At 51.7% G+C, this 23,757-nt stretch overlaps 1 protein-coding gene across 1 annotated transcript in view; it reads right to left on the bottom strand.

Moving 5' to 3' along the window:
• SCN5A (sodium voltage-gated channel alpha subunit 5) overlaps positions 1-23,757 on the bottom strand; it is a 77,880-nt gene that overhangs the window by 26,222 nt on the left and 27,901 nt on the right. Inside the window, exons 12-17 of the mRNA XM_037030611.1 lie at positions 20,224-20,356; positions 18,973-19,211; positions 7,627-7,800; positions 5,779-6,135; positions 2,262-2,705; positions 737-901 (exon numbers count right to left, since the gene is read on the bottom strand). Of these exons, the coding sequence (XP_036886506.1) occupies positions 737-901; positions 2,262-2,705; positions 5,779-6,135; positions 7,627-7,800; positions 18,973-19,211; positions 20,224-20,356 (1,512 nt within the window). The remainder of the gene's footprint in view (positions 1-736; positions 902-2,261; positions 2,706-5,778; positions 6,136-7,626; positions 7,801-18,972; positions 19,212-20,223; positions 20,357-23,757) is intronic.

Consider the following 23,757-nt stretch of genomic DNA (forward strand, 5'->3'; position numbering starts at 1 on the left):
CTCCCGCGGTGTTTGGTGTGAGAGGGAGCGGAGAGGGTGCGGGTGTTGTGGGCAGTGCCACAGTCTGAGAGCACAAGGATCGAAAACACACATGCTTACGGGAGCCGGGCAGGTAGCGAACGGGATGAAGCCAGGCAGGGGGGCTCCGAGCCAACCTGAGAGCTGCCATCCAGCAGGACAGCTCTTCCTATTTTTTTTCCAAGAGAAGCCAGAAATGCAGATTTTTTACATAAGAACTCCCAGGTTTTAAATGTGGGTAGCTAATTTGAATTAAAACTCTTTTTGTGGTCAGAACAAAACCCTACAGTAGGGCTCCTGTCTGTGGCCTCTGCTTTAGTCCGGGTGAGAAGCATCTGGTGGCCCATGTGCCAAGAAGCCAAGACCTTGTTTCCACAGCTCCCTGAAGGCCCCTGGGAGGGGGCCAATCGCGGGACAGGACGAACATTTGCTGAACAGGACCACAGCACAGGGACCGAGCGAGCAGGGCTGAGTGCAGGGGAGGGGGTTGGGTAGCTCTGCATCAGGGTCCCCAGACGGCTGCTTCCAGAATTTCCGGTCCCTCCTCTGTAAGGACAGGGCTGCCCGTGGTCCCCTCTGCTAACAGGCCTCCCACACTGCCTGGGACAGCCGCTGTGGGTCCCATCAGCCAATGCAGGCATTTGCCGGGACCTCTCACAGCTGGCTCTAGCCCAAGAGGTGGCACCCCGCTGGCTTCGGGGACCAAGGTGTGCGTTACCTCACTGCACCCTGGGGCCTGGGGCTCCGCTTTCCGCTGCTGCTGCTGGCAGTCTGCCGGAGCCTCGCCGGCCTGGGCCTCGGAGGAGGCAGTCTCTGACACCTGGCTCCAGGCCTTGGGCTCCGGGAGGGCCTCTGGGCCACCAGACACAGGCTGGGGTTCCTGCTGAAGAGACCTCCAGCCCATGAGCTCCAGCACTTCCAGGGCCCTGACTCTGCCTCAGGCCCCAGCCATGCCTCCTGCCCTCCTCCTGGGCCTCATCTCACTGAAGACCCTCCTGCAGAAGCCCTGAGAGGGCTGCGGGGAGGCTCCTGGTTGGTCCAGGTAAAGGGCTGATAGCCAGACAAACCCCGGCATACATCTCCCCCTCTTCCCATCCCTAGAGGGGGCGCAGCTAGGCCGCCCCACCCAGCTCCCATATGTGGCACCTCCACTTCAGAAGGATGCGGTGATTTTTCCTGTGAGTTCCCATGGCACCCCCAGCTTGCTCGCTCAGGCACACTCACACACACTTGCACACACACATCTCAGGGAGCCAGAGCCCACAGGCTCACCAGAAGTAGAAGAGAGAGAAAAGGAGGGGTGGCCAGAACTCCACCCTCTGCTGGGAGTGTCCTGGGGGGAACTGGGAGCTGTGGTCCTGGCAACACCAACACCGCCCTCCCCTCCTGACACTGTCGCACCCCATTGCCTGACTCCCAGGGCCGAAGCTGGCCTCTGGGGCCACAGGGAGGCAAGGGGCCTGGAACCAGGTCCGAAGCCTCAGATGAAATTCCACACAGGGGGCGAAGCTGCTCCTCACAGCCACACCCACCCAGTGGGGGCCCAGAGGGAGCAGCTAGGACGGGCCCAACGACCCAGAGGGAGCCTGCCCTCCTGTTGGACCTAAGGACCCGAGAAGCAGCCGTGTGAGCCTGGCTTGGGCCACGGTGACGCTGAGTGAGAGGTAGGGAGGCACTGTCTTTCTCGTACAGACTCTGGTCCTAAGTGTTAAAAATAACAGGTTGGGAGATAAGATAGTGCCGTCTCTGACACCTGCCATCTTCGGGATGCTTATTTTTAAATCTCAGAATGAGCCCTGGGTGTGGGAGGAGGGGAGGGGCAGTCGGAGGTCAGGAGACTGCGCTCGCCCTCTCCAAGCCATTCCCTGCTGGCCATCCTGGAGGAGGGTGATGGTCGGCGTGGGGCCAGGGGCCAGGGGTCCTGGCTCTCTCCAGATACACAAGGAACTCCTAGTGGGTCTACCCCTCTTTTGCCGTGCCTCAGTTTCCCCTTCTGCACAAATAGCTGCCCTCGACCCACCAGAGGATGAATCACAGACAGCAGCCCCTTCCCAGATCCCCTCCTGGGCTGGGTTGGGGAGAGGGTTGAGGGCTGGTCTCAGTGCCCCTCTATGAGGACAGCTGTTGGGGGACCTCCTGTCTTCTGCCTCCACCCCGGCCCCGCTGCGGCAGCCTGGCAGGGCAGCTGCCCTGAGCAAGGTGCTGCAGGGGAGTGTGGGAAAGGAGGCCGGGTCGGGGCTCACCTGCTTGCTGGACTCTTCGTCCGTGTCCAGGCTATTCTCCTCATCGTCCTCCTCCTGGTCATCCGTGTCTGACTCTGCCACGGCGATGGGCACACACACGGGCTCCAGCTCCCCAGGAGTGCCCTGGCCTGGCCGCTGGCCCTCCTCAAACCGTGTCTCCTTGCGGGCTGGAGGTGCCTTCTCTGTGTCCGTGGGCGGTGGGGAGCTGGAGGGGGCGATGCAGCTGGGCAGCTGGCCAGGGGCAGCCAGGGCAGCAGGCTTCTGAGGCCGCCGCTGCAGGAGGCCGCAGCAGAAGTCCCAGGTGGCCCGCTTGAGGAAACGCAGGCCCCGCTGGATCCGCGCCAGGGCCAGCTGCAGGTTGTTCATCTCCCCGTCCTCATCGGGGGCCGTGAGGTTGTCCGCACTGAAGGAGCTAAGCAGCAGCGCCAGGAAGAGGTTCAGGACCTGTGAAGACAACAGATCAAGCTCGCTGTGGCATGCACCGTGCCACGAGCGCTCAGCCTCAGGCCGGGACAGGAACACTGAGGCATTGGGGGAGGGGCTCAGGGTTCAGGGTTAAGGATTTGAGACCCCCAGGGAGGTTTGCACAATTCATCTGTTTTGGGGTGGTCTGGATTACTGCTTGTGAAAAGCATTCTGCAAGGGTGAAGTTTAAGCTCTGTTACGAAACTTGCGGAGTGACCATTCCCCAGGTTCCTGAAGGTTAAATGAAGGTGACACCAGTGGGTCGGACAGCTCCGGAGCATCACCAGGCACGCAGGCCAGAGACACCTCCCCGCTTTGGGCTCGGTGTCTCCTCCTCCCAGGAGGGAGCTCGGTTGAATGGGGGCCCCTCCAGGAGGGGGATGTGTGAAGGTGGGTGCGCAGTTCTCAGTGGAAACCCATGCTGAGCCCTGTTCTGGTTTCTCACAAGCCCCTGAGGCACACCTGTCAGAGGGCTGGGGACGAGAAAGCAGTGGGGAAGGATGGGGGGCCAGGCCTCCGACACTGGCCCTCGGTTTACAAAGCAGCACACACTCACACAGTGTGGAATGGTTGCGGAGTGGGACCTCCAGATCCTATCTCTATGGTGAAATGATTACTTTTGACACCTGGAAGCCTGTTCCATGTCGTCACTGGGCGGGGAGTGATGTGATGTGACTCAGAGCTGCCGTCTCCACCTGACCTGTGGCCTGGCGGCCCACCCTGGATCCTCCCCCACTGCCTCCACTCAGGCCTGGCCCACCTCCCCTGACCTCCAGGTGGCTGAGGCCCAGGCTGGGGGCAGGGCAGGGGCTGCCCAGGCAGCCTCATCTACCCACACAGGACACTAGGGCCTCCCTTGTCGCCTGCTTCAGAAGTTTGTCTTCTTCCAGCGCTTTCCCTGTCAATCACGCTGCTACTCCCCAGCCCCTGCCTGATCATCACTTCCCATTTCAATGGCAACTGCTTCCTCCCACGCCTGGGCTGCAGCCCAATTCCTGAGGCTGGGGTGGGGGGGGGGGTGATGGTGCGTGGGCGTTAGCTTCCCTCCCCCAGCAGCCTCTAATCTTCTCATCCCAGACAGATCCGCTCGGAAATCACAGGGCGCTGTGTGAGGGCAGCTCAACCTGGCTCTGGGCTGACAGCTCGAGTGCTTGTGCCCTTTCTGGAACAGAGTCTGGGGAACCCAGGGCAGGCCAGGGGCTGAGCAAGGCTTCGCCCTGACCAGCAGCCAGTCTATGGAGGTGGAAGGGGGTTGCGAGGCCAACCAAAGAGCTGGCTTTGATCAGCATGGTGCACCACGGCCCTGCTTCCTCTCTGGGCTCCCCAACCTGCGGGGCCCAAGGGGGCTGACCCTGCCTCATCTTGGACCTGCCCTGGCCCGGTTAAGGCATGAGGGAGGAGATAGCAGGCCGGTTTGGGAAAGGGCTCTGGAATCCACAGCCCACAGGACTCATGCCCCCTAAAACCTCTCTATGCGCTGATGTGAGACTGGGTTGCCCACCCCCTTGGGAGCCAGACTATGCAGGTGTGATGTCTGTGCATGTGTGGGTCATCGGGAGGGTGGTCCCACGTCCACAGTGGATACTGACTTCTTCCTGAACTACCGACTTGCCTCAAATTTGCCTCTTCCAAAGGCCCCTTCATTGGCATTTAGACTACAATCTCTCTCAACTCTGGAATTCCCCACATTGTAGACACAAGGCAAGATGCACTTGCCCTTGCCAAATAGGTAGCAAAGGTCTGGATCACTCATGACAGGGCAGCAGGAACTTCCACCACAGCCACCCAGGGAGACATACAAGCTCCTCCAGGCCCCGCCTCACCTGGACCAACACCTGCTTGCACCTGTGATTTGCTCACCCTCCCCTCTCTAGCATCACCTGCCTCTCAGGTCAGCTCTAAATGCTCCTCCAGGAAGCCTTCTTTGATTTCCAGGTAGAGGGGATCCATACCCAGGGGTTCCTCTTAATGGTTCTGATTGTTCTGAGCAGTTTGAGAGTTATTTCGTGTCTTTTTGAATTCCACACCTCCCCACTCCCTCAAGTTTATGAGTAATGTCAGGGCCACATTTGCCTCTGTGGGTCCGACAGCGTCTAGCACAATAGTTTGCAAGCAACAGGGGCTCAGCCAATGTTTCTTAAGCTGAATTGAGAAACCATGCGATAAATCATTGCCAGTGAATGACTACTCAAACAATGGGTAGATGAGTAAGTAGATTAATGAGTATGAAATGACTAAATAGTGACTAAACAGACAAAAAATGGATGAATCAATGAACAAATGAAGAGCGATATGAATGGATGGGCCAATGAGCGAGTGAATGGATGGGTGGGTTCATAGATGGATGTGGGGTGGATGAATGAGTGGAGAAATGACTGAGTGGGAAGATGGGTGATGGGTGATGGATGAATGGATGGTAGGCACATGAAGGGTAGGTAGATGAATGGGTAAATGAATGAATAAATAGGTATGTGTGTATGGTTGTGTATGATGAATGGAAGTGATGGATTGGGTGGGTGGTGGACAGATGAATGGACAGGTGATGAATCAATAGGTGGATGGTGAGTGAATGGGTAGATGTGGGTTGATGGACAGATGTCTGGGTGAGCAAGTGAGTAAATGAATGCAAAGTTTTGTAACTGAGTAGATAAACTGATGGAGAAGTGGACAGATGGATGGGTGAGTTAGTGGGTGGGTGAATTATGAGTGGATAGATGGCTGGATAGGTAGATGTATGGATGAGTGGAGAGAAGAATCACTGGTAAGTGAATGGATGACTTGATACAAAATGCTAAGTGGGTAGATGAATGAATGGATGAGTAGATAGATGGAAGGGTGAGTAAATGAACAGATGGATGGGGGTGTAAATAGATGGGGAGATGAGAGATCGATGGGTAGATGGGTGGTTTGATAGACAGGTGGCTGAGTTAATGAGTGGATGGACGGAAGGAAGGGTAAGTGAACAGACAGACGGAAGACAGGGTGGATGGGCAGCTGGTGGGTAAATGGAAGGTAGGTGAATGTGTGTGTGTGAGGCCACTGGCCAACTTACCACAAGGTTGCCAATAACCATGACAAGCAAGAAGACCAGGAGGCACAGCGACTGCCCAGACACCTCCATGCAGTCCCACATGGTCTCGATCCACTCGCCACAGAGGATGCGGAAGATGATGAGAAAGGCGTGGAAGAAGTCCATCATGTGCCAGCGGGGCAGCTGGCCCGAGTCGCTGATGCGGTGCCTCAGCTCTGAGTAGTTCTTGCCGAAGAGCTGCATGCCCACCACGGCGAAGATGAACACGATGATGGCCAGCACCAGCGTCAGGTTCCCTAGCGCCCCCACTGAGTTCCCGATGATCTTGATGAGTGTGTTCAGGGTGGGCCACGATTTGGCCAGCTTGAAGACCCGCAGCTGGGGAGAGAAGGGTCCTTGTGATGGGCTGACGGGCTCTGGCTTCCACTGCCCATGGGGACCCCTACCCCCTTCCCCTAGTTCCTGCCTGAAACAGCTGGGAGCCCTTGAAAGACACTGATGCCTGTTTCTCTGGGTTTCTCCAAGAGCACACACCGCTGTCTCTTTGCACAGCCTGCAGGTGGCTTCAGCGGGCTCTGGTCTGGGAGCCAGGTCAACAGCCCCAGCCTCATCTCCCCCACTCGGCCCTTCTCTCTGTTCCCACCGCAGCCCCTCACTCCCCGTGGTCTCACTTCCAGGGACTTTGCAGACTCCCCCAACGTGGAAAGTCCTTCCTCTGCCAGACCCTGCTTCACCAGATGCCCTTCTGGGCCAGCTCAAACCATCTGACTCGCCCAGTCACCTCCATGTTTCTCTCCTCTTAGTTCTAACAGAGAAAGGGAGCCCATGGTGGCGTTTATTAAACATCTACTGTGTCAGACCACGTGCTCAGGAGGAATCAACCCATTCAGAACTCCCAACAACCACATGAGGTTGGCTCCTTTGACAGATGAAGACACCAACCCTTAAAGGTGGAGTAACCTGTCTCCATCCCTGGGCTCACAGCAGTGGAGCTGGGGTTACAACTCACAGCCCAGGGTTTCTCTACTGCTCCCACCTTCCTGCCCTCCTGAGCACCAGTAGTACTCAGACTTCCTCCAGGCAGCCTTCCCTGATCTGCCTTCAGCCCCATGTCTGGACCTCTCAGGCACTTTGAGCTTTTTAAAGCACGGTCTGCAGACCAGGAGCTCCGGCATCCGCCGAGAGTTACTAAACCATCAGCTGCAGTTAACAAGATCCTCGGGTGATTTACGTGTGCATCTGTTTCCAAATTACAAATTCTGAAACCAGCAGGCAGAACCCTGGATGAGCTGTCAGCAGACCTGGCTCCACCTGCCATGTGTCGTGTGGCTTTGGGAAATTATTTCTGACTTCTTGAACTCACCTGAACCTTGCCTCTTCCAAAGGCCCCTTCTTTGGCATTTAGATTTTGAGCTCCTTCAACTCTGGAATTCCCCACATCGTAAAGATACAGGGCAAGATGCACTTGCCCTTGAACGATAGGTCATCGTAGTAGCAAAGGCCTGGATCCCTCATAACAGGACGACAGGGACTCCTGCCACAACTACCAGAGTGACAACCTCTCTGAGCCTTAGTCCCCTTGTCTGCAACGGGGATTTAGTAATACCAGCCCCACTCCTGGGATCCTGTGAGGACCAAAGGGGTCATGGGGGACCCCTGGAGGGACGGAGGGAGATTTCCTTCTGTCCTACCCACCCCTGGGTTCCCCCCCTCCCACATCACCAGCACTGGGCCTGGTACCCGGGGTACCTAGCCAATAGCTGTTGGGCGAAGGCATGGCAGCTCAGACCTGGGATGACGGAGCGGTCACATTGAAGGGAGATGTGCCTCGGTGCCCCCACCCCCCCCCTACAGGGCCCAGTCGGGTACCAGGCGGAAGGAGCGCAGCACCGACAGGTTGCCCATGCGGGACAGGCCCAGCTCCATGAGGCTGAGGATGACGATGATGCTGTCGAAGATGTTCCAGCCCTGCTGGAAGTAGTAGTAGGGGTCGAGAGCGATGATCTTGAAGGTCATCTCTGCTGTGAAGATCCCCGTGAAGACCTGGGGAGGGAATGGAAATCAGGGGTTTCCCACATTTGGGCTGGAAAGACCCCCTGCCTCCTGACGCTCGCTCCAGCAGGGTCTCCCTTCTGGGCTGCCAGCTCTGCCTGCACTTGGGCCCCCAGTGGGGACTCGCTTGGCTGTGGCCTAGCCCCTGGGGGCTACCTCTGGCCCAGTGCCCCCAGCCCTCTCTTTGGCTCAGCGAGCACGACCTGCCAGCCTGTCTCTCAGAAACAGCTGGGCCCATCAGGGGCTCTGCAGAGACTCAGTTTAGAAAGCTCCTGAGGGCAGGGGACCCAGCCTCAGACTCCGCCCAGCCTCAGTTGCCACAAGACGTGTCCTCGCTCCACATGTGCCAAATACATGCATTCTTATGAACACCCATGGCTCTCGTGGCTCCAGACCGCTGTCCGTGCTGTGCCTGCCCCTCCTCCCCCACACGCTGAACTCCTCTCACTGCAGTGGTGACCAGCCACTGCCTCCTGGGGGCCTGCGTCCTAAGAGGTGGGTGGGCTAGAATGCTCTGCACATGCTGCTTCTTTTAATCCGTGCAACAACCCGACAAGGCAAGTATCACTATGCCTCTCTTCCAGGTCAGGAAACTGAGGCTCTGAGAGGTTGAGTAACTTCTCTCAGGCCACGTAGCTGGTGAGTTCGGGAACCAGAGGTGAGCTCAGTGCCATCCTTCGAGATTTAGTGGGACCAACTCTCTCTTCTGGAAATGGTTCTGAGCAGGGCAGAGGCCACTGGGCTTCAGCTGGTTCATGGACTCACGAGTCCTGAGCTGCCCAGACCTGGCCAGCAGAGACTCTTGGTCAAGGAGCCCATGCCATGATGGGCCAGGCAGCCACAGACACGGCCAACTGCCCCGAGGTGTGCCGGCTGTTACTATGGGGCCATTGTTCCCAGAGGAGGAGGGGATGTCCTGGGAGCGTGAGGCTGGAGGGAAGTTGGTGTCTGTTCACAAGCCTCCCTGGGCATGTGGAGGACCCACGGGTTATCCAGGGTAGAATGGGGGGCACTGAGGTCTTCTGCAGGGAGCACTGAGGTCAGGGGGCCAGGCCAACCCTAGGGGTGGCGCCTGACTGACAGTAATTGTGGGGAGGGGAGGGGTGAAGGTGAGAGAAAAGGTCATAGCTGAGGGACTTGCTGGGGTCAGCAGTCAGAAGGGGGCACCCTGCCATTGGCATCTACCCTGAGAGGGCTCCGTGCTGCAAGGAGAGGCGCCTGCTGGTCACCTCAGGACCAGCCCTGCACCCCTCTCTCTGCTCAGGTGTGCCCCAGTGGACATAAGCGGGGGATGGCTGTTGGCCCAGGATGGCAGGCGGCGGGGCACCTCTGCACTGTCACACAGGGTACCTCCTGCCTGCCCAGCCCTCCCGACTCCAGTGGTCTCGTTAGTGCTTGTGCCCAGAGGGAACTGTTCCTCCCCAAGCTGGGGTCTTGGGACAAAAGACAGCAGCCCAAATCCTTCAGCCTCAGCTCCAGTTCCTGAGCTGCCCTAACAGATGGAGAGGTGTCCTTGGGTTCCTCCCCCTTCCCCAGCACCCAAGCCTGTGTCCGGGGTATGCACCCATACCTTTCCCAGCCCTCTGACCCCATCTCCACCACTCTTCTAGCCACCTTCCCTGCCTGCTGTTTCCACCTCAGGGCCTTTGCACTTGCTGCTCAGTTTCCGTGGATCACTGCCCATGCCCCCCACCCCAAAAATCCATGGACTCAACTCCCTTCAGGTCTGTGCTGAAAAGCCACCTAGTGAGAGAGCCTTCCTGGCACTTAACATCATGGCCCCTCCTACCACACGGCTCATTCCTCTTCATTGTTTTATTTTCCTTTCCCTCACATACCTGCATCTGATGCACACATATGTAGCTATGTCTCTGTTCGTTCAGTCTCCTCTGAGCTGGACCGTGAGCTTCTCAGCAGGAGGGGCCTTTTCTGTCTTTCTGCATCTCGAACAGTGCCAACCCACTTGTGTGTGTTCCTAAGGCCTGTCTGCAAGGCTTCGGGGTGCAAATGATCATTTGGGGGGAAAGGAGCTCAGAAAGATCTGCCTCACTTGACCCAGGTCACAGCTCTTTTGGCAGCAAGGTAGCAGATATTAAGGGGCGCCGGAGTCAGGAGAAAAAGACAAGAAACGACGGCAGAGGCTCGTGAGGGATGCCTTTGGGGAGCTGAAGAGCAAAAGAACCAACAGCACGACCCAGGAGCTCTTGGGGAAGGCAGGATCTGGAAGACCCCAGGCCTGTGGAAGCAGAGTCTGCACTTGGACCTAGATCCCCAGATGTGAAGTTTGACAAGCGCTAACACTGGGCCTCAAACCTGGTGCCCTTGACAATCACCCAGGGAGTTTAAAAAAGGCTGATACCTAGGTCGTTACCCCCAGTGATTCGAGTTAAACTTCGGCCCAGGAGCCAAGATGGAAAGAAGCATCTAGGTGAATCTAATGTGTGGGCAACTGCTTTAGAAGCGCATGGAGCTTGGAACCAGACCTCCTCCGTCCAGACGACCACTCCAGGGTTTCTGAGGCCCGGGGGTCAGAGCTGGGTGGTTCAAGATGTGCAGAGAATGGCAGGCGGACCCAGTTCCAAAGCACGGGGCGTCCCTGTGTGATCTGGGCCAGTTCCTTCAACTCTCTGAGCCTTGAGTGTCCTCATATGTCAAATGGGGATAATAATAGCTCCATAGGCGCTTTCTAAGTTAGAGCTAATGGATGTAAAGTGGATGCTCCTACGAGGGAGCGATTATTGTGACCGCGGGCAGCATTAGCTGTACGGGGCAGAGCCGCTGGGGGTTCCAGGCCCAGGGAGCGGGCGGCAGGCGGCCTTCAGATACGCACACTCCGCGGGACACGCAGGCTCCCTGGGGTCCGGCAGACAGATCATGTGTGGGGGACCCGCTTCCCCTGGCTGCTGGCAGGCGGTCCACTGATCTATGGTGCTAATGGAGGCTCTCCTGGAAGGGGGCGGCCTTTGGGGGATCCTTGGCGTATGTCTTTAATGGGACCATGCTGTGTCCACTGTAAACTGGCTTTTAAAACATGGCACTTTGTGAATATCCTTCCACGCCAATGAAATAGGATCCACCGTGCAGGGGCGTCCAACCCGCGGCCCGACACAAAATCATAACTGTACTCAAAACATTGTGAAATATTTTTGTGATTACGCATAGCAGTGTATTTAGTGTGTGGCCCATGACAACTCTTCTTCTTCCAGGGTGGCCCAGAGATGCCAAAAGGTTGGACACCCCTGTCTATAGCATCATTTTTCCTTCCTTCCTTCCTTCCTTCCTTCCTTCCTTCCTTCCTTCCGTTCTGGGACATTCCACTGAACACATAGATGTGTCCTAACTAGAGAGTCTGACACATAATACTGCTCAGTACCGCCCAGAGACAGTTTTTAAATAATTCCACAAGTTGCGTGTGAATGTTTCTCTATAAGCACTCTGATACTGGGCAAAGGCCCTGTTTTATGGTTGTTTCAGTGGGCATTTCTTTGACTTGTGTATTTCTTCTTTTGCGATATTGCCTATTCCTGGTCTTTGCTTATTTTCTCTATTATAGTATTTGTCTTTTTGTTGTTGTTGCTTGTAAATAATACTTTATATATTTAGGGTATAATCTCTTTGTCTACTCTATGCATTGCAACAGTTTTCCTGGCTTGCCATTTACCTTTGTCATTATATTTCCTAAAGTAACAAAATATTTTAAGCATTAGAGAAGCACAGAATAATACAATGAGTACCTTTGTATCTACCATCAAACTCCACGCACTATGAACATTTTGCCATGTTTTTCATCCAACCTTGTTTTATTATTCCTCACGGAATAATACCAAAGACTTAAGGAGTATTTGCTACATGCTAGGCACCACACCGGTGCTTTACATCCAATAAATCACTCAGCCAGCACACGAGATACGAGATACGCACTGGTGCTATCCTCATGCTACAGACAGCGGGGCTGAGACACAGCAGGGAAGTCAGTCCACCGGCTCAAATGATGGGGCCTGACTTTGAACCTAAGTACTTCAGCTTCTACCACGAAGACTCCGCCCTGTGCCATCACAGGTAAAACTGAAGCCACCTGCAGTACCACACTCACTCCAAGGTACTCATCATCCTGAATTTCATGTTTACTTTTTCCATGCATTTTTGTACAGTTTTAATGCATATGATAACAATAGGTAGTATTTGCATTATTATAAGTTTCATATAAATGGGCCAGGTTGTATGAGGGGAACCCCCCCAAATCACGGAATTTATTTATAAAAATGTGTATTTATTTTCACATGTTTAAACTTCAGTCGCCTTGAAAGGACTCTCCATTTGATACAATACACCTATTGAGATTTTTTTCCCCACTGCTCAAAACAGTTTTTGAACTGTTGATTTCAATGCCTTTTAGTACTTCTGGCATTTTTTGTTTCAGGCCTTCCGTATTGACAAAACGTTTCCCTTTGAGGACTTTTTTCAACCAGGGAAACAAAGTTTCTTGGGGTGAGATCAGGTGAATAGGGAGGGTAGGGTATGGGGGTCACGCCATTTTTGGCCAAAACCCGATGAACGCTAACTGTGTAGGATGGGCAGTTGCACTTGTAAATCACCCACTGAAATGGGCAAATGCATTGAAAGAGTCTTCACAAGAAATTCACTGAGACTGAACGCAGCCTCTCACAACAACACCAGTTGGTATACTGGTAAGATGGATTCCTAGAACACTCACCCAGCAGGGAAAGCCTGGGCTAAAAGGGGCCCACCCTCCAGAAGATCATTGTGGTTTTGGGGGGGTTCCCCCCTAATGTATATTCGTTTTCGCAAAGTTCCTTTTATTCTAAACTGCATGTTTATGAGACCCACCCATACTGATACACGTGCAGTGGTACCTTAGTACTCAACGTTAATTTGTTCTGGAACTGGTGATGAGTGCCGAGACTGCTGAGTACAGAATGGTGGAGCATTTTCTCTTGCAGGGTGGCACTGTGACTTATAAATAAACGTTCTAGCAAGTGCCACAAGTCCTGAGCAAGCACCAAGTGCTGGAAAAATTTTTTCTCATCAAAATGCAACCAATACAGGGTTTGACAAATTCTGAGGCTGACAAGCACTGAGGTATGACTGTGTATGTATTTATTCTCATTCTGTACAGTACTTCATTGTATGTATATACCATAATTTATTTACCCGCTTTTCAATGGAGGGATGGACATTTATATCTGTTTCAGTTTTCCCTAACAAATTTTTGGACCTGTCTCCTAGAGACATGTGAGACTTTGTATCTGAAATTAAGTTATAGGGAAGGCACAGCTGTCATTTACCTGATTGTACAATTGCTCCCTGTGATGGTTGTACCAAATCCACACTCTTACCAAGTGTGAGTTCTCACTGTTTCACATCCTTGTCAACACATGGAAGTTTATTTTCCCTTCTCTCAGGAGTGAGAAACAGAATCTCAGTGTTGTCCTGATTTGCATTCCTCTGTGATTCTTTTCATTTGTTTATAACCATCTGGGTTTCCTCTTTGTGATTTGCCTGTCCTTTCCTTTGTCCACTGTGCTTGTCTTTTTGCCAGGGGGTTGTCCCTCTTTTCCTCACTGATGTGTAAGCTTTCAGTAGCTCTTCTGGATTTCATGGCTTTCTAGTTAAATGCTTTTCGCAATATCAATTTCCAGCTTATGGTAGTGATTTCAGTTTGTTTTATTATATGCTTTATTTTATGGGTATTTTTAATTTTCATATAAATACATTTATCAACCTTTCCTTTCATGATATAAGTTCTTTATGTTGTTGAAGAAAGCCTTCCCAACCTCAGGATTTTAAATATTTTTTCCCCACTTTTATTCTAAAAGCTTAAAAATTTTGCTGTATCACAGGTTTTGGATCCAATTCCCTACAACTAATGAATGAGTATGATTTGGGGTAGGGACCTAAATGTATTTTCTTCCCTCTAGATAACCCCTGTGCCCAGCGTTATTTATTATTAAATAATCTCTCATTTTCCTGCTGATTTCTAATGCCATCTCCATTATTTATCAAGTGTCCAGATTCGCATCCCCATCTCCGAGTGCTTGACTCGGTAGCACTGGTCCAGCTTTCCCTCTTTGCTTCGATACTATATGGTTTTCATCACTATAGCTTCATAGTACATCCTAACACGCACATGGAAGGTACATTCCCCACCTTACTTCTAACTGACCCCGATGGACTTCAATTTTCATGTGAATTTTAGTGTTACCTTGTCAGTTCCCATAAAAAATACGTTGGGATTCCGACTGGAATGCCATTAAATGTCTACATTAACTTGGGAAGAACTGAGCTCCCTCCAGTATTGAGACTTTCATGACACAAAAAGGCACACCTCTGCCCTAATTTAAATCTTCTATGTTTTTAAAAACTTTTTTCAAATAAAATTGATGATCTTTTGCTACATTTATTCCTAGATTCCTCCTGGTTTTTATTGCAATTTGGATTTTTTAGCTTTTTATTTTCACTTTATTTTAATTGTTGTTCAAGTACAGTTTTCTTTTACTCCCATCCCAGCCCACTCCCTTAGTCTTCCCCACCTCCCTCCCTTTTCCCTTCTTTTTGTCCATGTGTCCTTTATCTTTGTTCCTGCAAGCCCTTCTCCCTTTCCCCTTTGGACACTGTCAGCCTGTTCTCTGTTTCAGTGTCTTTGGTTATATTTTGCTTGTTTGTTTTGTTGCTTAGGTTCCTGTTAAAGGTGAAATCATGTGGTATTTCACCACCTGGCTTATTTTGCTTAGCATAATGCTTTCCAGTTCCATCCATGCTGTGGCTCCTTCTTTCTTTCTGCTGCATAGAATTCCATTGTGTAAATGTACCACAGTTTTTGTGGTTTTTGTTTTTTATCCATTCATTTACTGATGGGCACCTAGGTTGCTTCCAATGACTCGTTTTTAAAAACGCTAACTTTAAAAATCCCTCTCTCCACGTGATCACAGTGGCTCAGGACAGAACCCATCTTTGTAAATTGTGCCAGTAGCTGCCCATACTGATAAACTGTCTTATTAGTCCTCCTAGTCCTTCTGTAGGTTTTCTTAATCTGGACAAGAACGTGAGACCTGTTTGCTTCCTCTTTCCCTTCTCTGACCATGGTGACGGGCACCGCCTGCACCGTGTGGACAGGAAGCAGGGAGACAGGTGATGCAGTGCGCTAGGCGAGAACTTGGGCTCTCCGTACAAATCCTGGCTCCACCGCTTCCTGGCTGTGTGACCTTGGTTAAGTCGTTTGTCTGCTTTGTGCCTCTGTTCCCTCAGTAAAACAGGGATAATAATGATAGCATCTTCCTTACTGCTTATTATCAACTTCACTATCACATCGATGCACAGTTTAATTTTTAATTAAAAATTTTATGTATTTATTTTTAGAGAGAGGGGAAGGGAGGGAGAAAGAGAGGAAGAGAAACATCAATATGTGTCGGCCTCTCATGTGTCCCCTACCAGGGACCTGGCCTGCAACTGAGGCATGTGCCCTCACTAGGAATCGAACTGGTGTCCCTTTGGTTCAAAGGCCTGCGCTCAATCCACTGAGCTACACCAGCAGGGGCCAGTCCTTGACTTTTAACAGGAAGGCTGCTAACGTTTCATGGTCAAGCATGTTATTTATTATAGATTTTTGTAGATATTTTGTCAGATTATTTCTAGTTTGCCAAGAGTTCTTACCACAGAGAGTTTAATTTTACTAAAGCTGCTTTTTAGACACCAAAGGGAAGGTATATACCTAGAATAAACCCAACTTGATCATGAGGAGTTTTCTCATTATTTATTTGATTTTTCTTAACCATACACTGCTGAATTTGTTTATTTTTTTCCTCTTTCTTTGTGATGTTAAATCTCCTCTTGATGCCCTGGCTGGTGTGGCTCAGTGGGTTGAGCACCAGCCTGTGAACCTAGAGGTTACCAGTTTCGATTCCTCGGCAAGGCACGTGCCTGAGTAATGGCCAGGACCCCAGCTGGGGTTGTGAGAGAGGCAACCAATTGATGTTTTTCTCCTTCCTTTTCCTTCTCTCTAAAAAATAAATAAAATATTTAAAAAAAATATCTCTTCTTGGTAACTTCTATTTTTCTAGAAAAATTTTTGCTTAGTTTGTTTACAGGCGGTGGCCCTGGCTGGTGTAGCTCATTGGATTGAGCTGCAAACCAAAGCATCGCTGGCTCGATCCCCAGTCAGAGCACATGCCTGGGTTGTGGGCCAGCTCCCCAGTGGGGGACCACATGAGAGGCAACATTGATATTTCTCTCCTTCTCTTTCTCTCTTCCTTCTCTTCTCTCTAAAAATAAATAAATAAAATCTTTAAAAATATTTATAGGCATTAAGTTTTTTATAATTTTTACACTGTGTTTTAAGCTCTGCTGTTTGTGTAGTTATGCTTTTTTCCATTCTTTTTTTTTTAAAGATTTCATTTATTTATCTTTAGAGGGGAAGGGAAGGAGAGAGGGAGAGAAATATCAATGTATGGTTGCCTCTGTGAGTCCCCTGCTGGGAACTGGCCTGCAGCCCAGGCATGTGCCCTGACTGGGAATCGAACCGCAATCGTCTGGTTCACAGGCCCGTGCTCAATCCACTGAGCTATGCCAGCCAGGGCTGCTTTTTCCATTCTTAATTTGTTTATTTGTGCTTTCCATTTTTTTTATTTTAATCTCGCTGAAAGTTTGCCTATTAAGCTTTTCAAAAATGTCTTTTTTTCAAACTTCTCTTTAGTTACACTTTTAAATTTATGTCTTTCTTCTTTTTCTTTAATTTCCTTTGAGTTTTTATTTATTTTTTCTAACTTGAATGACTAGCTCATTAATTTCCAACTTTTCTTTTTTAATATATACAGATTGAGGCAAGTTTACAGTTCTACGGGCATGAGACAGAGTCTATTCTTGTATGATTATTTGTTAATTATTTTATTATTTCCCACATGAACAACTGTAAACCCACATTTGCCCACCTTGTATACTTGAGGCCATAAACCGCCCTCGAGGGACTGCGATCGCTGGCTGAGACCAATAAGCTTCCTTCTTCGTTGCTTCCCGGCGTCAGTGTGTGGATTTTTTCTGGTTCACCATTTTACTGAAGGCAAGGTCACGTTCCTCCGGGACTACGCAGTTCCAACCCTTACTCACACTTTTCCCTCCCCCGACCCCATCCGGGGCAACTACAGAAGTCCCTCGCATGTTCACTGCCATGGTCCCTAAGTCCCTCTCTGTGTTTGGCACTCGGGCACTTTGGTTACTTTCTCACGACCTTTGCCGTGCGTGGCAAAGAACACAGTTCCCTGTGTTTTTGTTTCACAGCCAGGGGCTTTCCAGGCTTTCTTGTCTACTGTATTGCTGGGGACAGAAGTTTCAGTCACCTTTTACCTTTGATTATACAATGGGCTCAAAGTCACTCAAACCTATACAGCTTTCCATTTCTGGAATTGGTCTTTAGTGGCACTCTTCAAACGGCTTTTCCCACACCAAGATTACTTCCTCATGCTTATTTTTGTGGTTTGGTTTCTTTCCATTTACTATTTAAGCCACCTAAAATATATTAGCTGCAAGACAATGAAAACCTGATGTACTAGCAAAGACGCCATCCAAACAGAACAAGGTGCAGCTATAACCCAACTGTGGGACCTATTAGTAATGCTGGGACCACAACTTTAACACAACTGCAATCCAATCACTCCTTAATGATGCAGGGAAGCGAACAGAGCCCTGCATCACCCGCACCTGCTGCTCCGTCCAAACCAACGGCCGCGTCCCATCAGAACCACAATGGGCCGCAGCCCCACGTCACCGCCCTCTTCAGACCAAGGCAAGGGAGCCACAGCCGCGTTCTGTGGCTCCTATAGACTGAGATACGGTTTTCCCTTCCATTCGCATACACAAGTAGAATGGTAGCAAATGGACCCATGCTTGTGAGAAAATTTCAGTAGATCCTGCTGAGAACTACCTGGAGCCCTAGGTACGGAAAGTAGTAAGAGAAGATAATCCTCAGACCCCAAAGTGTGGGAGACCAGCCTTCCTGGTGGGGGTCGACACCTGTGCAGCTGGGACAACACAGGGCTGGGTCTGCAGTGAGAGGTCAGAGCGAATGACCCTGCCTTCCCCCAAAACTCAGTGACCATCCCAGCAGCCCCTTTCAGAGGCCAGTGGGGTCTTTGCCAGCCTTGCCCGAGGATCCCCTGGGGAACAGCTGACCCTGGGTTTACCGGCACAAGGCCAATAGGGCTCTGTCGCTCAGAGTCCAGGGACAGTAGCTACATGTCCAGCTCTGTCACCACTGTGTCACCTCTCAGGCCTCAGTTGCCCGTCTTTCTAGTGAAGAGGTAGAACATGATTTAGTCTCCAGAGGGAAAAAATCAGAATTAGAACCCAAACTTTCCAACTTCCAGGGACGGCCTCTTTAATATCCTAACAATGGTAATAACCACAGACACCATTTATCTTTACGGCTTATTGTTTCTCAAACTCTGAGCCAAGCACATCACACACATTATCTTATTCAGTCCTCATCAGCATCCTATGGGGCTGAGGTTGCCATGCTAATTTTACTATTATTAAATTCCACAAATATGTTCTGTGCCAATTACTGAGCCTAAGGGATCTGTCTGAGGTCACATATAGTTAGTAAGAGCTGAGTCAGAATTCCAATCTAGCTGTGTGTGGTTTACCCACAGCATCCAGCCATGCATTTGTCCACCCATCCATTTGTCTAGCCAGCCAGCCAGCCCGCTCTCTATCCCTGTGTCCCTCCTGCTCTCCATCCAACAACCCGTCCACCCTCTCCTCCAACCACCAAACACTGATGTTCACCTACGGGAGCTCTGGCTGTAAGAGAACTGCCTCTTTCTGCATACACTTCCCTCCTCCCTCTACTATTGCCCAGCCTCTTGTCCCCACACATTTTAGGCTCACCTCCACCTCCCTTCGGCTTTCTAGCCTCTGGGCGTATTCATGAACCTTTATCCCCAACCTCTCGCTCCCAATTACATCTCTTAGCTCCTTAAAAGCCGATCCTGAAACCCCCTACATCAAGGTGCCTTCCACAGTGACTCCCCCAGCAGAAGATCCTTCTGTGCTCTGGATCCCTCCTCCTTGAGCCATGAAGACTGTGACCGCCTGCCAAGAGCCTTTCATGCCAGGACGCCCACTTTAGAGGCAGCTTCTGGGGGCCCTTACCAGGTTTCCAACCTGCAGCATGTCCTCGAATTCAGTTGTCATGTTGTAGTGTTCCAAAGCCATGAAGAGCGTGTTAAGCACGATGCACATGGTGATGGTGAGGTCAGCAAATGGGTCCATGACCATGAACTTCACTTTCTGCTTAATGGACATCCACAGCGGGCAGCAGTCCCAGATCAGGTAGTGCTGGGCGAAGCGGTTCCAGCAGGGCGGACACTTGCGGTGGGACTCCTCCAACTCTGGGGGCACAGCCAGTGAGCCAGTTTTTGCTGACTGAGTCACACATAACTCGTGGGAGTTTAGAAAAGACGTATGACTTAGCCGGAGAGAGGACAGGGCCGATACATGACAGGGTGACAGCGAAAGGGACAGGGAAGACTAAGGGAAGGGCAGCCTGTGTGCCGAGCCCTTACCTTGGAAAATATGAGAAGAGGGCCATGGGGACAGGGGGCTAGGATGGATATGGGGAAACCCAGGACAGGGAAGATTAGGACAGATGTGGGCTGTCCTCCCATAGCTCCACACAGACATAGAGACAGTCGGAGGACGACAGACTGTCAACGAACAAGGAGAACAACATCTGAGACAGGCCAGTTCAGATATGAAGGACCCCCAGGATGGAACAGGTCGGGGGAGCTGTGGACATCTGGGATGTATTTGAACAGATGGGGGTACCGGGCACAGGCCAGAAAAAAGTGAACTCATATGGGATGAGTCGGGGGACGCCAAGTTCAGATGGATGGGATGTGGGTCACCAGGGGTGGGACTGGCTGGGACAGGCGCGGGAAGCCTGGAAAAGCCTGTGGTAGATGTAGGAATGGCTGGGGTGAGGCTAGAGCAGGCAGACTTGGGGCAGGATGTACCCAGGTGGACATGGACATGCTTGGGGGAGGATAGGTGAGATCGATGTGCACCCGGGACTAGCCGGGACACTTGCAGGAATGTTTGGAAGAAACGTAGCCATGGCTCCTGAGAAGGTACAGGAGAGAACAAGCTGAAACAGATGAAGGGACACCTGGGCCAGGGGACACGGACAGAAGAGTCTGGAACAGGAGAGAACAAGCTGAAACAGATGAAGGGACACCTGGGCCAGGGGACACGGACAGAAGAGTCTGGAACGGCTGTGGGGACGTGCAAGGCAGGCCAAGCCGCTGGGGGAAGCCTGGCTCGGTCAGGACAACGAGGCTGAGACCAGAAGTGGGGAGTGTCTGGACAACACGGGGGCTGGGGGTGGGAGTGGGCAGTGCTGACCTTCCAGTGCGCTGGTGAGGACGCTGACCGCGCTGAGGGCCCGCTGCCGCTCTCCCGGCCCCTCGAAGCCATCCACACACGGAGCCTGGGGGGTCAGCGTCTGGGGCCGGCCTGGCTCCTCCGATGGAGTGGTCTGGGTACAACCAGGAGATATGCGTCAGCCTGGGGGTGGGGCTCTGCTGGACCTGGGGCAGCTGGCTCAGACTCAGGTTGGGGAGGTCCCAGGGAGACAGAGTGGGGGTCTTGATACAACACCAGGTGCTGGGCTTCTCGGCTCCCTACCCCCTCCCAGTAACTCCCCCCATCCCTCCCACCAATCATCATCTCCTTTGTCCTCCGTTCTTCACCATCGCTCAGCAGTGGTGCCTCTTGAGTGTGGACAGGAGCCACATAACCGAGTTCTATTAACCAGAGGCCGCTGCACACGAGTCTGTGCAGAAACGACCCGGGAGTCCTAACTGACCACTAGTTCCCTAGAATCACAAGCATAAAGAAGCTGACAAATAATCCCCTGTGCTCCATGGTGACATTAATATAAGCGTAAAGCACAATGCTTCGACAGAGTTGGTAGGAGCTCCGGTGGAGTCTGTGTGGCTCTGTCTACCAAGAAAATTTTAAACTGGCTCTGCAATTCCTCAGCTAGTAATCTAACTTCATAAATAATTATACACATGCACCAAAAATATACACACAATGATGTTCATTGCAGCATTGGTTCCTGTTACTGTAAAAACAGAGCAGCGAATCAATAGGAAGAATTTTTAAATCAATTATGGGTATAATCCGACTCTGGACCCTGATATGGATGATGAAGAGAACAAGGCAGTGCCACGCGTGTCCCCCGGGGAGCATGCCCAAGACATCCAGTCTGATGGGAATGAGATGAAGACTTGGAAGATACACACTGAACTGGCAGAGTGGCTGTGTCTGGGGAATGGGACTGTGGGGTGGGGGGGAGCGGGAGAAGTTCCCCCTCGCTCCACGTGCTGCTGCACCATTCGATCTGTTTTCAACGTGCTTGAGTCGTTTTTGTCAGTAAAAGCAGCAGGTCTGCAAATGGAGACGTGTCCTGACAAAGGCAGGTGGCAGCAGCATTCTCTGGGCACCAGAATGAAGGGGGGGCCCACAAAGGCTTCATATGAGCACAGCCTTGCATAACCAGAGTCTATGAGCTCGTGCTGAGGGTTGCTGAAGGCCCCTGGCTGTTCAGCATGCAAAAGTGAGGTTCTGTCATCTCTCTAGGTCACAAGGGTGGGCCTAGGCTACCCAGGGTGGCAGAGCCTGGGTCTGGGGGAGGGAGCCAAATCCATCTGGGCTCAAGTTCAGGTCAACCTTTGTAATTGGTGGAACTGCCCTGAAATGTTGCCTAAGGAGGTAGTGATCCCTCAGTCACTGGAAATATTCAAGCAGAGGCACCTGAGAAGGGCTGCGGTGGCTGGTTTAACAGCGGCACCCTAGGTACAACTGACCCAGCTTCATTCACCAGCTTGTCTTAAATTCTGCCAACCTCTCCTCTCCTCCTTTACTGTTGGATAGTTGGAGTTACCATTTAGCAAACATTTACTCTTTCCCCTTTCAGCATGAGTGAATAAACTTCCTCGTCCTGTCAATGACACACTTGCTTTGGAAAATGCAATGTTAGTGGACCTGATGTGGACAGAAGCCAACTGCCTTGCACTGGTGCAAGGCACTGGTGCGTCAGTAATCCTTCACGAACAGAGCTTCCCCAGGTAGCTGCCCTTCTTTCAGCCTGGGCCTCCGCGCGAAGGCGAGAGGAGCAGCCCTGAGTCTAACCCGCAGTGGGGAGCCAAGCCAATGTGAAGTCTGAAGCAGAGCTGCCCAGCCAAGCCCAACCTAGACCAGCCAAACTGCTGTCCACCTGCAGGGAAGTGAGCTTGAGAATAAAAAGTAGTTAGCCGTTGACTTAGGGAGTAGTTTGTTACACAGCATCACTGTGGCAATAGCTGACGGATACGCCATCCTAGTGCAAGCTCTCATCATCTCTTTCCTAAAACCACCTGAACAGCCTCCTCACTGGCTTCTTTGTCTCTTCCTCCTATCCTCTGCACAGTGGAAAGGGGGTCCCTTAAAAATCAGATCATGATACTCCTCTGATCAACAGCTCCCCCAGCCCATTGCTCCCCAGCTTACATAATAAATCCAAACTTCTCTATCACCTACAAGGCTCCACATAGTCCAACACCTAACTCCTCCAACTCATTCCAGATCCCTTTCCGCGGGTTCCACCACACCTGGTCTTGCCCGGCTCTCTCATCCTGTGAACACGTCAAGCTATGCCTCTTCAGAGTCTTTGCACTTTGTCCCCTCTGCCTAAAACGCCACTCTCCCACGTCTTCATGGCTGGCTCCCTAAAATCATCTGCCAACTTTAATGTCACCTCTGCTGGAAGGACTTTTCAGATTATTCCTACTAAAAGCCCCCTCTCCCAAACTCCCCTTAGCAACTTTCTATAACATGACCCGTATTGCTACCTGGAAATATTGACCAGTTAACAGTCTGCCGGACTACTATGTAACCTCCACCAGGGCTGGGCTCTTGTCCGTTTTGTTCATTGCTACAACCCCTGGAACCCTTGGCACTCAGCACAGCCTGATGGAAATCAGGAGGCTTGGGTTAGAGTCCCAGCCCTGCCTCTAACTTGCTAGATGATGGGGTGGGTGGGTGGGCGGGAGAGGAAGAAAGTCTAGTGAGTGGCTGTTGGGTATGCCCCACCCAGCCCCAGGTGGCCTTCAGGGACAGGCACTTCTGCGCAGACGGCGGACAAAGTCACTCCCTGCCCCAATCTGGATAAATGAAACATGAGCTGTCTGTTGGGATGGCCCTTCCTCCCTGCCCTCCCATGTTAATTTGGCACCCACCATGTGCCCGACACTGTGCTTGTTTTCCAACGAGAACTGGGCAGAAATGTCTCACCGGGAACTGAGTAGGAGCCAAGAAGGCATTCCCAGGGGCCTAGAGCCTGCTAATCTCTTTAACTTCTCAATGTCTCCATCTAGGTCTACTAATTCCTTTACCTTTGCCAATGACCCCCTCGGCCAGCTAATCCCTTTAAGGTTACAAATGGGCCCTACAGAAGTGAGAACGGGTGAAGTCAGAACCCCTGATAATGAAGTGTTTGAACTTGGATTCCTCCTGACATGTGCAGCACAACTAGACGATTTTCTCCCTAACGAGATTAGGAAATTCTATTAGCTCCCAGGCTGCTGACCGGATTGCACAAGGATGAGACTCTAGCACTGGACAGGAAGAGGGGTCCGAAGCCACTGGGACTTGGCATCCCTGGGGTATCCCAGATACCCCACCCTACAGGTGATGGCCAGGGGCCTCCTCGTGTCTACCCAGAGGCTGTGGTCTGCCCCCAGTGGGTTCCCGGGACACTCCCCTGGACTTCTTGCTCCAAAAGGGTGTAAGGGCCCCAGGCACTCTGCAATGTGTCTGGAGTCTTGATTCCTTCCTGCTCAATCATTATAGTAATAGGTAATAATAATAATAATAATAATAATAATTACTGGA

Source organism: Sturnira hondurensis, unplaced genomic scaffold, assembly GCF_014824575.4.
Source record: "Sturnira hondurensis isolate 20B ecotype Veracruz unplaced genomic scaffold, ASM1482457v3 Scaffold0020787, whole genome shotgun sequence".
In the NCBI taxonomy this organism is placed as follows: domain Eukaryota; kingdom Metazoa; phylum Chordata; class Mammalia; order Chiroptera; family Phyllostomidae; genus Sturnira; species Sturnira hondurensis.